The sequence below is a fragment of the Phyllobates terribilis genome, unplaced genomic scaffold (genome assembly GCF_046119375.1).
Source record: "Phyllobates terribilis strain yellow unplaced genomic scaffold, ASM4611937v1 Scaffold_9__5_contigs__length_417890890, whole genome shotgun sequence".
Lineage (NCBI taxonomy): Eukaryota > Metazoa > Chordata > Amphibia > Anura > Dendrobatidae > Phyllobates > Phyllobates terribilis.
In genome coordinates, this window is record NW_027362769.1 from 79435810 (window position 1) to 79452803 (window position 16994).

General features: G+C 50.4%; 1 protein-coding gene across 1 annotated transcript in view; it reads right to left on the reverse strand.

The window, feature by feature from the left end:
* The window catches only part of ABCA12 (ATP binding cassette subfamily A member 12), a 313653-nt gene that overhangs the window by 270223 nt on the left and 26436 nt on the right, over positions 1-16994 (reverse strand). Inside the window, exon 2 of the mRNA XM_073646632.1 lies at positions 14821-14914. Coding sequence (XP_073502733.1) covers positions 14821-14914 — 94 coding nt within the window. The remainder of the gene's footprint in view (positions 1-14820; positions 14915-16994) is intronic.

Here is a 16994-nt window from a genome sequence, read left to right on the forward strand (position 1 = left end):
ATGCGCAATTCGGTTCACATGCACCCATATAAGTCTATGGGTGCGTGTGAAACATCTCACTGCACTCGGATATCACCCAAGTACAGTGCGATTCCCGCCAACGTCGGCAAAAGAGGAGATGGAGAAATTACTTTCCCATCTCCTCCGCAGCTGTGCTGTGAGAGGATTGGAGCACAGAGCACAGACACTTGGCTCCTGCTCACAGCAGAGCAGGAGCCGAGTGTCATTAGCATATCGCATCGGATGTGATTCGCTAGTGTGACTCCGGCCTATCCATAAAAATTGGATGCCTTACTGATGTTCCGTATGGCAACTGATTTTTTTCTCACGCCCCTATGGTTTCGAAGTGATATCGCAGCATGCAAAAAAATGTGATTTTTTTCTCATGCCGAATTCAGCTGAGAAAAAGTATGCAGATCTGCACAGCCTCATTGAATAACATTGGCCTGAGTGCAATCCCTTTTTTTCGCATTGCACTCATCCAATTTATACTCTAGTGTGAGCGAGCCCTTATTATGTATTACATATGCCATGCTTAGGTAATCAGATATACTTTACAACGTTGACTAGTGTGTCTGCTGCCGAGCGGCATAAGCACTTGAACCTGTCAGCAAAGACTAGAGCAACGGTGGAAATGAAGAGAAGATTTCAGGAGGGTGACTAAAGCCAGAGTTTATTGATTATTTTAAACTAGCAGAAGTTGATGGGAATGAAATACCTATACTCAAAAAACCCTTTATGGCCCTCATTCACATTAGCAGAAAATTGACCAAGCCCACTACCTGATGTTTATAGGGGACTCCAAACTATTACCGGCAAATGGTGTTGGGGAAATAAGTTTTAAAAGGAATCTATCAGCAGGTATTTGCTATGTAATTCTATAGAAGGATGATGTAGGGTCTGAGACCCTGATTCCAGCAATGTGTCACTTAATGGGTCACCTAATGCTTAATAAAATCAGTGTTTTATCAGCAGGTTATCACTACAGGAGTAGGCGTTTCTTGCCTCCTAGTCTGTTAACCCCGCCCCCGACACTGATTGGCAGCTTTCTTTCACTGTACACAGAAAGCTGCCAATCAGTGGTGTGGGTGGGATTATACAGGGCTCAGAATTCTGAGCACTATTAGAACTGCAGCAGAGAAAACTGTGATTGTTTCAAAATGACAGCAAGCAAACCAGCAAGTGACACATCCCTGGAATCAGGGTATCAGCCTCTATATCATGCTGTTTTCAGATTATATAGCACACTTTAAGTTACATTTACATTGCATGATTACCGGGAGCAAGCATTACCACAAATTCTATCTTACAGTGTAAACAGGCTGCGGAATACCCGACATACGAGCAAAATGTCAGTTCGTCAAGTCAAAGGATCTTTTGGCTTGCTTAGTAAATCATTGTTCTTGGCGCAACATCGTCCTGTGTAAACAGGATATTTACTACTGAGAACAATGGCAGCCTATGTGCACAGAACGATCTGTTACTGATCTTTCTGTGCGCATCGTAAGTGTGGTCGGATTGCCTAAACAGGATATTAAAGACTGCTAATCAACAAACATGTCGTCGATCATCTCATCCTCAAGACATTACTATCCACTGCAAACATAATGAGGACCATTTAAGATCCCAAAGGACCTGGGACATAAACTGTAGGGAAATCTAATAATGACGTACGTCTCTCCAGCTATAACTAAAGGCTGCAGTACACATTGCAAAAAAGTCAGATGAAACTTCTGATTTTGGTGAGGTGTTCAAATAGTTAACTGGCATAGGGGCATCACAACGCTCTCCTGAACAGAAGATCTCAAGGGAGAGAAGGGTTGAAAAAGTTGAATTGTAAAGCACAAGCCTTTTCTTCCCCTGGAGATCTGCTTCACCAGTATTCTCCCTTCTCCATATTCCATACATGTGCACACTCTTTCAAGCTGAGCATACATGCAAATGGAAGTGATCTGCTGACAGGTCCCCATACACCTTAGATGGCTGTTGGCCGAATGATGGTTTGGTTGATAGTGTGGTCGGCAGCTTTCTCGGCCGTCTCTCCCATAGACAGAAGCACTTATTTTGCTGTGCACTCCTATGTTCTCCATGGGAGAACTTCTGCCAGATATCTCTGGCAGTGGCGAATTTCAGAGAACAAATGGATCGGCAGTGCAAAATTGGATGTGCCAGATCCTTAACTTCATTAACAATCATTTGTCCTGAGCTTCCAAGCACATTAGACTGTCAGCTGAACCTATCAATATCGGTGGCTTTAGCCGACATTAGTCTGATGTGTATGGATAACTTAAAGGGGTTGATGAGGGTTGGGGTACAAGTCTGCAGTCACTTTATGTGACTGCAGACTTGTGAATCCTCACAGCGCGCACACTGCACGCTGTCAGGATTCTCCGCTGCTGGTGACAGGTGCGGCTGATCATGTGACCGCAGTATGAGATATGCAAACTTCTGGTCACATTATGATTAGACGTGTCCTGTCTCGCGCAATTCACTTATCTCCTCTAGTCGTCACGTGACAACACGTATGCAAATTGTATGCCTGCTCCCTGCACTGGTGAATCCTGACAGCGCGCACACTGCGCATTGGGAGGATTCACAAGTCTACAGTCACATAGAGTAGCTGCAGACTTGTACAACCTGGACAACTTCTTTAAGGCATATGGGTACTTTTATATTGTAATCAATCACTGGTATACAGTGATTTTGGTGTCAGCGATGCCTGAACGGTTTTATATTAAGTTTATGGTGCTTATTAAGAATACGGTTTCGGTTTTGCCAGATTGCTTCTAGTTTCTGAGATATTTAATAGTTAATTAATTACAGTAGAATTCTGACTTCAAAAAGTCACTTTTATAGCATTGTAAGCCTACAAATTGAAATATAAAATTATATGGGATATTTTGTTACCTAAGACACTGTTAAAGAGTCAAAAGACCAAAAGCTATTGCATTTGTTATCATAAACAAGTCGCATTGGGGGGATGCATTATTTTCCTGGATGAAATATCTCAAAAACTAGAACCAATTCAGCAAAAGTAATGGGATTTTTTAATTCAGCACCAGCAAAATACCCTAAATCCATTCAAAAAACTTTGGCACCTGAAAAGCAATTATTTTGTAGACCTGTGTAATATCTTAATGAAAGAAATTGATTGTTCATTTATCAGTGCTTCTATCTTTCTAGGCAACTAAGACACCGACCAGGTGTAAGCTGTACAGTGTAAAGCACCGGGATGCTGCACTTTCCATGGGGAGCAATTATAAATTCAGCATGTACCCTGGAGAAACGTCATCCGTAATGGTATCATGGATGTCTCCATTATGTTTCTTGTATGGATCCCTCTGCTGAATAACATTTCCAAGCAGTCAGGACAGCTCACTGTACACTGGTTTCAGAGTTGTTGCACCAGACACAATATCTGTCACAGAGGATTGCTTCAGCCGGCCATGCAAATGTTGGTTTTGTTTCCAGCTTACTATTTTTTACTGAACAAACTCTAGGATTTTAAATAAGCCCAGTCTATCACTTTCCCTAATTTACATGACGATGACCCAGAGAAGCCATAGAAATACCATCAAACATAGTAAAGCTCTTCTTCCTCTTATTCATATGGAAACGTCTTCTTTTAAATACAGCATTTACATCTGTGCTAGCCTTGTCTAAAGCTGTGCCTATATAGCGATGTTTTATCTGAAGCTAAACGTCAGAAATTCTCGGAGGTCCAAAGGAAAACATGGATAATTTTTAGACAGCAAATATTTAAAGGGCTTGTTCAGGACTATTTTTTTTTTTTTTACTATGGCCCTAAAGACTAACAGGCAGGTTGTTGCCAACAGAGGCAACTACCTGACTGTTCTACCCAGCGCCGACTCAGAGCAGTCACGGACTTCTCCTGCTGGCAACCCAGCTGCTCCATGTCAACAGAGCAGATCTTCTTCTTCTGGGTTGCTCTGTCGACGGGGCATGACTGCTGACATCATGCTGATTGACAGCTGGCAGAGCGGAAGAGAAGCCACTGCACTGTCAACATGACATCAGTGTAAACCGCTGAATCTTTAACTGCTGTGTGCCAGCAGAGATTGGTGCCGGGCACAACAGGCAGATAGTTGGCAACTACCTGCTTGTTAGTTTTTAGGCCCATAGTAAAAAAATTAAATAGTCCTGGATAAACCCTTTAAACATATTGTGCTGCCACCACACTGAAAGCCCATTGACTGGGAAGCAATGAACTGCATTTGTGGCGCCCCTGAGGGTTCAGTCGCCACAGGGGTACTGCACCTCAGAATGAGGTGTGGTATCTCCTCTCCCAGGTAACGATGGAGTACTACACAGGACCCCAACCACACTCTCAACACTACACCACTCCAGTTCTGAAGGGGGCCTAAAGCACCATAGTGCTGCCCCGGGCCTGAATGGAGCAGTTGGGGGGAACCAAAGTTAGGGGGAACCATGTAGTGAGTGAGGGTGGAGGAAGCATTTTACTTAAGCACTTGTGAGAATTCTATATAACTGGAGGCCATTTTAATAACCGGGTCTTTGGTCGTGGGTCTTTGGGACGGCAAGTCAGCACAAAGCTGCAGCCGGCTGAGGGGTCCACGGTTCCCGGTCTCAGGCCTCGAGATGGGGGATTGGGTCAGAGTTATAACCGACTCTGTCCCCGGTCAGAGTCCAACCAAGAAGGCCCAGGAGGGGAGCAGAGGAGATAGGCTCCACAGGCGAAAGGATCTCAGGGGGTGCGGACGGAGCGGAGTCGCCATCTGCATACCTTATTCTGGCCCAGCCAGAGAGACCCTGCCGCAAGAGGGGGTACCGGTCCCCGATTATCTGACTTTGCACTTCACGTCTCTGTCGGAAAAGTCCGGAGGCTTATGTGGATCCCAGGGGGATATGGACGGAGCGGAGTCGCCACCTGTATGTGTGACACCCCAGGGGTCTGGTTGTCACAGTGATAGAGATATTACGTCTGAGAGCAGGTGGGAGGTCCTTTGGTCAGGGATCCTGTGCATGCCACACCTCCTGCCCAGCCTTGGGAGGGGAAGAACTTTCCCTGTATAAACCCGGGGCTGAGGCAGAGTGATTGAGTCCAGGAAGAGCAGAGACAAGAGCAGCATAGGAAGCAGCAGAGTCACAAGGAGTCAGGGGCTGGCAGCTAAAGAGCTCGCCCTGACTAAGAAGATTCTTTACCGGACCCGGAGTCCGAGGCTGTGGGGACTAACTTCTACCCAGCAGCAGAATCCGTCAGGCAGGGGATTTCAGGTCCCCTGGCCCAGAAGCCCGAAGGCCCCGAGTCACCGGCCATACGGGTGAGCACCACACGGTACACTCAGGGACGTGGGCTACTTACATCAGCTTCTAGCAAGGTAGCCAGAAGAGTACAGTCAGCTTGGGAGGCCTACAACTACGCCTGGCCAGGGGAGATCCCATCTGCTCAAGGACTGACCAGGCCCCGTTCGCTAGCAAGTACTCCGGGAGGGTCTATCGTTGTTATCAGTAAAGACCCTGAACGCTACCATACCGTCTCTGAGTGGTTCCTGCTACCCCCATCATCCACGTCGGCTGCCCTGAGGCCATACCCCTCCCGTTGGGGGTTATACTATCACGCTGCACCATCCTTCCACCGGCCTCAGCGGTCTGCCCTGCAGCAGCAGCCCCCTGGCTGCATTCAACGGGTGGCGTAGTCATCAACCGTTTTCTACCGCTAACAGACTGCCGTCCAGTTTGACTCCCTGGGCACGGACCGGGTCACCGCCACGAGACTACAACCCTAAACAGATCCGGCTCCGGGTAAGCTCCCGCGTGCGCAACGCAGCGCGACACAGGCCCAGGGGCGCGTCAACTTTGGCGTAGTCGGCAGGATCACGTGCCCGCAACCACCGGGTACTGCGTGCCTGAAAAGCAAAGACTGTTCAAACTTACCAGTGGTGAAGATTCCCGCCATCGGTGAAGATTCCCGCCATCCGGCGCCATCTTCAGCCTTCTTCCCGCCATCGGTGAAGTTTCCCGCCATCCGGCGCCATCTTCAGCCTTCTTCCCGCCATCCGTGGAGTTTTCCCGCCATTGGACGCCATCTTGAGGACGCCGCGCGGGAAGAAGAGGGGCGTGGACTCCGAAAGCGCGCGAGAACTGAAGCCCCGCCTCACGTCCGGACGTTGCGTAAGGTCCTGGAAGGAGCCCAGCAGACGCCGACGTCACAGGAGCGCGACGGAAGGTCCTCAACCCTGACGATCCACTGCGGAGCCGCGGCCTACGGAAGAGGATCATCGCAAGGTAGGCCACGGTCCACTAGGGGGGAGGAAAATGTCGGATACGGAGGAGAGCTTCACTACCTCGACCCCCGCCAGCGCCACCGCTGCTGCAGTTATGCCCTTCACCATGCCATATATCCCGGGAGCAGCTTGGCTACCCCAGTACTCAGGGGAGTCACATACCCTGCATGACTTTAGAGAAAAGCTGGATAGCCTCTTCCAGGTGTACCCCCTCACAGAAGAGCAAAAAGTGAGCATCCTGGTGGCCCAACTAATCGGGGCAGCCAAAAGAGAAGTAAAATCTTGGCCACCTGGGAGGAGGACTGTCGCAGAGATACTAACCCGGCTGAGGGACACCTTCGATACCCGCACCTCAGCCGAGATCAAGCTTAGATTCTACGGGTGCAAGCAGCGAGCGCATGAGAGTATAAGGGACTATGCACTAAACCTACAAGAGGCCCTGAGGGCCATAAAGCAGACCGACCCTGATGGGGTGGGAAACGAGGACAGGCTGTTGACTGAACAATTTATAGAGGGTTTATATTGCAATGCCCACCGAACCCAGTTGCGGGCAATGGCCTTACAGGATCCCCATCTGGACTTTGCACAGTTCAAGGATAGAGCTATCCGGGTGCTCCGAGAACCAGCACCGGGTGGCGTTGTGACCCACAGGCGCCCAGCTATTACTTACCACCAGGAGGCGGCGCCCTTGTCGGCAGGGCCTGTGGGAGCTGATGCGCAGGCTTTGGACAATGACCCGGCTCCAGACCTACACCATCAGGTCCAAGAGCTAGTTAAGAGCGTTGCTGCGCTAACCCGAACTGTGCAGTCTTTACAGGTTTCCACTCCAGGGAAGATCCAGCTGGCATCCGGACCGGAGGACATCCCGTGGCGTCGACCAAGGAGGACCCCACCGGCCAGAGGAAGACCCAGTGACCGATACAGCGAGGACGGACGACCCATCTGCCGCCGCTGCAATCAACCCGGACATATGGAAAGGTACTGTTCTTTAAACGGGCACAACCTGGGGTAGAGGGCCAACCCCCAGGAAAAAGATCACCAGGCCCATCGAACTGGCGCGACAGATATGTGGGAGGACGTCCAGTCTTGCCTGTGGTACTGGATGGCATTCCCATGAGTGCCCTACTGGACACCGGGTCACAGGTCACCACCATCCCGTACGTGCTCTTCAAGCAGTACTGGAATGACTCGGATATTACCCGCTACCCTGACGACGACTTGAGTATCATCGCCAGCAATGGTCAGCCCGTGCCACAGATCGGATTTAAAGAGGTGACCATCAAAATTGGTAGAGTCGAACTGGCCGCACAGGGACTGATCATTGTAGACATTGACAAACATGAGAGTCACCCAAAGATAACTCTAGGAACTAATGTAATTGAAAATTGTCTTGCAGAGGTGATTTTCCTTTTACAGCAGGTTGCCAAGAATGCCAGCTCCGGCGAGCAGCGGGTGCTCCAGAAAGAGATCCGGGCACTGATGCAACGGCAACAAGTGGAACTCTCCGGCGGTGAGATTGGTAGCGTAAGAATGTGTGACCCTTTTCCTATTGCCATGCCCCCAAAAAGTGAAATGATGATTTGGTGCCGGGCAGCTATTGGTCTGAGAGGTAGAGATTACCAGGCAATGGTAGAACCAGTTTACTCAGATAGTAGGCCCACCATTTTGACAGCACGGGGGGTGGTCAATGTACGCCATGGGAGGGTGCCCGTTCGCATAATAAATATCGGGGAGAGGGAAGTGTACCTGCCCCGGTATGCCACGCTAGCCAAATTATATACCACTAATCAAAATTCTATACAATTTGTGGAACCCTTGCCTCCATCTCACCCGGAGGAAGGTAACGGCTCTAAGAAAGACATGGAGGACTGGTGTCAGCAACTACATCTGGGTACTGACTCCACTCCCTCACACCAGAAACAAGGAGTCTATCGGGTGGTTCAAGAGTATGAGAGAGTGTTTAGTAAACACCCGTTAGACTTCGGGCGAGTCAAGGGGGTAGAACACCGCATCCCCACGGGAGATCATCCTCCCATAAAAGAGAGGTATCGACCCGTACCCCCTGCACATTACCAACACGCCAAGGGGATGCTTAGAGACATGAAGGAGGCTGGGGTAATCCGGGATAGCTGTAGCCCCTGGGCAGCCCCACTAGTTTTAGTCAAAAAGAAAGACAACACCATGAGGATGTGTGTAGATTACCGGAAAATCAACCGTATCACACACAAGGATGCGTACCCCTTACCAAGGATAGAGGAGTCATTGGCTGCTTTAAGATCTGCTAACTTCTTCTCTACCTTGGATCTCACTAGCGGGTACTGGCAGGTTCCTGTAGCAGAGGCAGACCGGGAGAAGACTGCATTCACCACCCCGATGGGACTTAGTGAGTTCACCTGCATGCCGTTCGGACTCTGCAACGCCCCAGGAACCTTCCAACGATTAATGGAGTGCTGTCTGGGCCACAGAAACTTCGAGACGGTCCTGTTGTACCTGGACGATGTCATCGTATACTCCAAAACTTACGAGGACCACCTGAAACACCTGGCGGAGGTGTTCGAAGCTCTGGCGAGTTATGGCCTAAAGGTGAAACCCTCCAAGTGTCACCTCCTGAAACCAAAGGTGCAATACCTGGGACACGTGGTGAGCGCTGACGGAGTGGCTCCCGACCCCGATAAGATCACCGCAATTAAGGGATGGCCAAGCCCCTCCAGCGTAAAAGAAGTGCGGCAGTTCCTAGGGTTGGTAGGCTACTACCGAAGGTTTATTCCCGGTTTCACCAAAAAGGCAGCGCCTATGCAGGACCTCCTGATAGGCCAGTCCCGGAAGGCCAAGAACCAGAAGCCGCCCTTCAAATGGGAAGAGCTAGAAGAAGAGTCCTTCCGCCAGCTGAAGATGGCCCTCACGGGGGATGAAATCTTGGCGTACCCAGACTATAGCCAGCCCTTCATCCTCTACACCGACGCCAGTAACATCGGGCTAGGAGCCGTACTATCCCAGATTCAGCAGGGGAGAGAACGAGTGATCTCCTATGCCAGCCGAAAACTGCGACCCACCGAAAGGAACCCCGAGAATTACAGCTCATTTAAGCTAGAGTTCCTGGCCGTGGTATGGGCAGTCACCGAGCGCTTTAGGCATTACCTCGCTTCTTCCCGGTTCACCGTATACACGGATAACAACCCGTTGATACACCTGGACACGGCAAGACTCGGTGCCCTGGAGCAGAGGTGGATGGCCCGTCTGTCCAACTACGAGTTTACAATTAAATACCGGGCAGGGCGCTCCAATACCAACGCGGACGCCCTGTCCAGGATGCCCAACCTGCCGGACGGAGGAGAAGATCCGGAGGGACTGGAAGAAGTTGAACTCCCTGCGTTCCACCGTCATGGGACTATCCAGTATTCCCACCGGGTAAGGAGTAAGCAGGCTGCTACGTTGAACCCCTTACCTCACTACAACTGGGCGGAAACGCAAGACAGCGACCCTGCCGTCCGACTGGTGAAGGAGATGCTGACTCGCCCGGAGGCTAGCCTGGAATCAGACGCTCCAGAGGAAGCCAAACAACTATGGGCAGAGAAGAGTCGACTGTTCCTTTACAAGGGGAAGTTGTGCCGCAGAATGGTTAACTCCAGGACGCATGAACTACTCTGGCAAGTAGTGGTGCCACGAAGAGACGCAGCCATGGTGATGGAGGCATACCACGACGGAGCTGGACACTTCGGGTGGAAAAAGCTGGAGTTCCTGCTGCGCGAGCGGTTCCACTGGGTAGGCATGAGGGGAACCATCGAGAAGTGGTGCAGAGACTGTGGCCCGTGCAATCTGAGAAGGAAGGACCGGGCCAGCCAGAAGACTCCCCTGCAGTCCATCGTCACCCGGCAACCGTTGGAACTGGTGGCCTTGGATCATGTAAAACTGACCCCCAGCAGAAGTGGCTACGTCTACGCGTTAACCATCGTGGATCATTACTCCCGGTTTCTGGTTGTCGTCCCCGTCAAGGACTTAACGGCTCGAACAGCAGCTAGAGCCTTCCAGCAGCACTTTTGCCGCCCACACGGGTACCCGGACCAAGTGCTGACGGACCAGGGACCTGCCTTTGAAGCGGAGGTCTTCCAGGAATTCTGTAATCTGTATGGCTGCCGGAAGATAAGGACGACACCCTACCATCCGCAAACTAATGGACTTTGTGAAAAAATGAACCAGGTGGTAATGGATCTTCTAAAAACGTTGCCCCTGGAAGAACGCAGTCTGTGGCCTGAGAAGTTGCCCGATCTGGTGGACCTATACAACCACATCCCGGTAGGTTCCACCAACTGTACCCCGGCTTACCTAATGAGGGCAAGACCTGGTAAGTTACCTGTTGACCTGGAAATGGGAGTCCTGACGCCCGAGGACACTTCACCAGAAACAGACTGGGACACAGAGAGGCAGCAGCAGTACCGGAAAGTACAGGAGAGCGTGGAGCGAAGTCTTTGTCAGGCTAGGGAAAGACAAGAGAAGACTTACAACCAGTATGCTCCCGCTGTTCCCCTGGTACCCGGAGAGCAGGTCTTGAAGAGGAAGAGACGGCTCCACAAGTTGGACGACCAGTGGGAGAAGGACCCGTACACCGTACTGCCCTCAAGCCACGAGAACCCGAAGGTCTGTACCATCAGTAAAGACGGAGGGGAAACCACAGCCATTGTATCCCGGGACCACCTGAAGAAGTGCCCCGAACAACTGAGGAACCCTGAGGAGGAACAGGAAGACCATCGACCCGTGGAAGAAAGGGAAGATATGGTTAGTACCGTGCTCGGGGACTTCCCTCGGTCTTGGACTCAAGTCAATGGTGCAGTTGTGGTACCCGTACTCACCTTCCTCCAACCATCATCCCAAGAACCTACGGAGCAACGGGTAGAGCTGGAAGAGCAGCCGGTCCAGGAGGCAGAAGACTCCACCCAAGCGGAACGGGAGAATCCACCCTCTGCTTATAGTGAGCCTGCCGTACCCCTAGTGAGACAAAGAGCCGGTAGACAGCTGCCCAGTTTACCCTTGACAGCTCCTACACCCTGTAGTTCAGGGCCAGACAGTCAGCTCCGTAGGTCCACTAGGGCCACTAGAGGCCAGTTACCCGCACGTTGGAGGATCTAAATGTTTAAGTTGTTTTACAATGTTTACCTGTTTATTGTTGCTTTTGTGTAATTTTGTGTTTCTAGTTGTTTTTAGGAGTCTTCGGTGGATTTACCGGGAATCCTTTGTATATAGTTGGAGCGTAACCCAGGATGGACTAGAGACTGTTAAGGACTCGGGGTAGGACAGACCCCTACCTGGTTACGTCTCCCTGTGTTGGTGAAATGGACACCTTTGCTTTTCTTCAAAGACTGCACCCGGTTGCGGACATCCGTGACCATCTTATTGTGTTTCCTTATTGTATTTTATTGTTCTTTGATATACCTTGTTATATTTTTCTAAAAAATGTTTAGTCCCGGAGTACTAAATTTCACTAGGGGGGAGTGTGACACCCCAGGGGTCTGGTTGTCACAGTGATAGAGATATTACGTCTGAGAGCAGGTGGGAGGTCCTTTGGTCAGGGATCCTGTGCATGCCACACCTCCTGCCCAGCCTTGGGAGGGGAAGAACTTTCCCTGTATAAACCCGGGGCTGAGGCAGAGTGATTGAGTCCAGGAAGAGCAGAGACAAGAGCAGCATAGGAAGCAGCAGAGTCACAAGGAGTCAGGGGCTGGCAGCTAAAGAGCTCGCCCTGACTAAGAAGATTCTTTACCGGACCCGGAGTCCGAGGCTGTGGGGACTAACTTCTACCCAGCAGCAGAATCCGTCAGGCAGGGGATTTCAGGTCCCCTGGCCCAGAAGCCCGAAGGCCCCGAGTCACCGGCCATACGGGTGAGCACCACACGGTACACTCAGGGACGTGGGCTACTTACATCAGCTTCTAGCAAGGTAGCCAGAAGAGTACAGTCAGCTTGGGAGGCCTACAACTACGCCTGGCCAGGGGAGATCCCATCTGCTCAAGGACTGACCAGGCCCCGTTCGCTAGCAAGTACTCCGGGAGGGTCTATCGTTGTTATCAGTAAAGACCCTGAACGCTACCATACCGTCTCTGAGTGGTTCCTGCTACCCCCATCATCCACGTCGGCTGCCCTGAGGCCATACCCCTCCCGTTGGGGGTTATACTATCACGCTGCACCATCCTTCCACCGGCCTCAGCGGTCTGCCCTGCAGCAGCAGCCCCCTGGCTGCATTCAACGGGTGGCGTAGTCATCAACCGTTTTCTACCGCTAACAGACTGCCGTCCAGTTTGACTCCCTGGGCACGGACCGGGTCACCGCCACGAGACTACAACCCTAAACAGATCCGGCTCCGGGTAAGCTCCCGCGTGCGCAACGCAGCGCGACACAGGCCCAGGGGCGCGTCATATGCCCTAATCTGAGTTTATCCAGAGGGACCCGGCCTTACGCCATGTTCTCACCACAAGTCACCAAAAAGGGCACCCAGTCGGTCCGGGAACTACACGTTACCCACAAGGGACATCACAGTACCCGTACGGGACACTTGGCGGGAGAAGTTCAACAAGAGAGGAACACACTAGAGCGGGGGGTCCTGTCAAGTGCTCCTGAACTACCTGGAGTGTGCTGAACCCCACCCTGGTGGCCGCAGCTCGTCGTGTGACAGCAGAGAGCAGCTCTGAGCTGAGAAAACACAACCGTGAGTAAAGACTTGGATGACTTCAACTACTGCCTCTGTCTGTTCTTTCCTCCGCGGCTCTGCAACCGCCATCACTCTATTCCACACTCTCTCTACGCTGCCCTGAGGCCCCGCTCCACCTGTGGGGAGCCGAACCATCTATAGCTGCCCTGACACCTGCCTCAGAGGACTGTTGCAGCTCTGGTGACCTTCACCAGGCACCACAGGTGGCGTCACGAACATTCCCCTTTCCCATACACCTTTTCCCCCTTCCTTTGCTTTTAAGAGTGACCCCAGGGTACGGCCCCGGGAGCTGTCCACCTCGACACCCCCAAAGCCAACAGCAAGGCCCAGGCGCCGAGTCGTTTCCCCATCCCCTGGGCGCGTCACATTCCTGCCAGGAACCTTGGGCTCTCAGTCATAGAGGCGCGACTAGCACAGCTTCAGCAACTGCTCTGTACTCACGACTTAGCACTGACTGACAGCCGGCTCTGTACTGATGCACTGCTGAGCCAGCTGTCAGTTAGTGTGGGGCATGGTTATAGCTCATTATGTACTGAGTGATGACTGAAGTCGCGCATCTATGACTGAAAGCCGGAGGCCACCAGGAGTAATAATTTTAATTTCCTCCCAGCAGCGGGGCTCTCAATGCTTTAGGCTGAGTGCCCACGTAGCGTTTTTCAAGCGTTTATGCTGCGGAATTTCCGCAGCATAAACGCTTGTGAAACGCTAGGTAATCCGCACCCCATGGTCCCCAAGGGGATTCCGCATGTTCTATGCACATGCTGCGGATTTTTCCGCAGCGTTTATGCTGCGTACAAAAATCCGCAGCATGTCATTTAATTTTGCGGAAGCGCAGCGGAACTCCCGCCATTGACTTGCATTGAGACGCATAGAAACCGCGACTGAACATTTTTACAAGCGGCTTCTATGCGTCTCTATGTGCGGATGGTACCCAGTTCTGGAGGAGAGGAGACTCTCATCCAGACCTGGGTACCATTGTACCTGTAAAAAAAGAATAAAACAACAAATAAAGTTTATATTCACCTGTCCGGCGGCTTCTCTCTGAATGCCGGCATCGCTTGAGGACCTGCGGTGACGTCACAGTCATGTGACCGCAGGCCCTTCATCGCTCTGTCTCGCGATATGCCGGCAGCCAGGAAGCAGAGAGGAACGAGCGCTGCAGCCACGCCGGGGCCTCGGGGGTGAGTATAGCTTTATTTGTTTTCATTTTTACGGTTCACACTATATAAATCCATGCTGTTTGCATGGATTTATACAGTGTGACCTAGTTGTCAAGCACTTTCCAAGTGATGCTATCGCCTGGAAAGCGCTTGTCAATCTGCATGCGGAAACGCATGTGAATCCGCATGTATTCTGCAGGAAAAACGCATGCACAATCTGCATGCGTTTTTTCTGCCAGGGAGATGCAGAAATGCTGCAGAAATGTTCTGCTTCATTTCTGCATCGTGGGCACATAGCCTTAGAATGTTATTAAAGGCATGACAGGTTCCCTTTAAAAAAAAGAAAAATGTGCTTGCACAGTGAGACACAGGCACTGCAATTACACAGTACATAGCAGGGGCACATTTATCAGATTATCTCAGCACAGTAACATTTTTTTAAACATATCCAATTGTGGAATTTATTTTTATTCCAAGATCTATTGATTAAAATGTACTTTGTTCTTGGAAAAAAACCTTTAAACCCCCGATGATCTAAGGTAAGAAGAATGGATAATGGCAAGGAGATTTTCCAAAACATAAATACATTCAACACATTTCTGAAAGGCAACAAATTCTTCTCATCGCTGACTGTACAGATTGCCAGATTACATGACACAGTAAAGGCCCTTGTTACAGATCCTTCGGATACTCACAGTCTGACATTTGTGTGGGAGGATATCTTATCCGCGTCATTGCCAAGATGAAAAATATGACAACAGGCCAAAAGATGAGGACCATGGACCATATCTAAAATACAAGGAAATAAAACCAATCAGGATTGTACAAAGTGATGTAACATTGATAGAAACAGTATAAACTATGCAAAAAGTACATTTGTTAAAGACTTAATTTCTCTTGCATATTTATGATTTAAAGGGAACCTGTCTTGTGAAAAAACGCTATTAACCTGCAGATATGGGGTTAATCTGCAGGTTAACAGCATTATGAACCTGCCCAGTGCCAGCACTTAGGCCCCCAAGCTGCCGGTAGGAAATTTCTTTTATTCCTCCCGGCAGCGTTCAGGTTTTAGTCACAGGGCAGCGCCATCGCAGGTTCGGTCACCGCTCTGTATTTAGAGAGTGTCGGCTGTAACCGGGCCCCGGCACTGACTGACAGCCAGCTCTAATGCTGAGCTGCTGTCAGTCAGTGCGCGGGGCGCAGTTACCGCCGCTGCTCTCTGTACACAGAGCGATGACTGAAGCCGGGCTGGCGCCACCCCCATGACTGAAACCCGAATGCTGCCGGGAGGAATAACGTTCATTTCCTCCCAGCAGTGGGGTCTAACTGCGGGCACTGGGCAGGTTCAGAACACTGTTTACCTGCAGATTAACCCCATATCAGCAGGTTACTAGCGTTTTTTCACATGAGAGGTTCCCTGAATCTGTCACCAGAAATAACACTATTAACCTGCAGATATGCGGTTAATCTGCAGGTTAACAGCTTTATTATGCAACCCGGCGCCTGCACGCAGCCGGATGCAGCGGGGAGAAAATGAAATTTATTCTCCCTGCCAGCATTCGGTTTCAGTCATGGGGGGCGGGGGTAGCGCTGGTTCAGTTACCACTTTGAGTATACATAATTCAGACACCTGCGAGTCTCTGCATTGCATCCGACTGTCAGTCAGGCCCGGGAGTGTGGCCACAGCGGCTGCTCTGTATTCTCAGAGCAATGACTGAACAGGCGCCACTCCCGCCTCCTTGACTGAATACCGAATGCTGGCGGACACAATAAAGGTAATTTTCTCCCCACTGCATTAGGCTGCATGCAGCCGCCGAGCAGCATAATAATGCTGTTAGTCTGCCGATTAACCGCATATCTGTAGGTTAACAGCGTTATTTCTGGTGACAGGTTCCCTTTAACAGGTTTTTAGCAGACAAAAACTGCTCACTCTCACTCATCAGTTACACTACAGTATTGATTGAAACTTGTTAAAACTGTATTTATATCTGGGGTTATCCGGTTACAAGTATAGGACATCAATATCAGATGGGTGGGGATCCAACGCCCGACACCCCCACTGATAAGCTGTTATAAGCTAAAGCAGCGGCTGGATGTGAACATGTTGAATAGAGCTGCACTGTGCACATTTCTCACTGTTTTCATGTCAAACTTCTTTTGACAAAGGTGGGATGTTAAAGGCCCCCGAGCTTCAGACAGCATGAATTAGGCACTGGCGGCACAATTGCAGATAGATATTCATTACTCTGAAGTGGCGTTGCAGAAAAAAATATACTTTGAAAGCCAACCGGAGACTCCACAGGTCTGATCAAAGACTGACAGGTCTCTCCATATGCATCTAAATAGGAAGAGACCTGTCAGTCAAAGGGATTGGAGTGAGAAGATGCCGGCCAGGGGCCTGGTTTGCACTAGTCCCTAGATGGTTTTTCAAAGTAGCAACATGAATCTGATGGCAGGTTAGCACTCAGACAGACTGACACAGACATTAGGGTTGCCAAGCATCACATATAGTGTAGTTCAGTGAGTACTTTTGACACAGTATCACAGTTAGTTAAATAGCATTAAAATCTAGTTAGGCTTCCTTACTTGAGCAGTGGCTACAGGGAAAAAAAATAACTTATATCCTCCCTGTAGACACTCACTTGTAATCACTCTCCTGCACATTGATTGACAGCCTGCTCTGCAGCGTGTGTGTAGTGTTTGTAGCTTGTGTGTGCAAAGCAGGTTGCTCACGAGTTATTACAGCCATTGCTTCAATGACTGGAAGCGATCGCTGCAGGGAAGGAATACTGTAAGTTCATTTTCTCTCTGTAGCCACATCTCCAGTAAGGCAGATGAATGCCGATAGATTCATTAGGTATGTTATAAC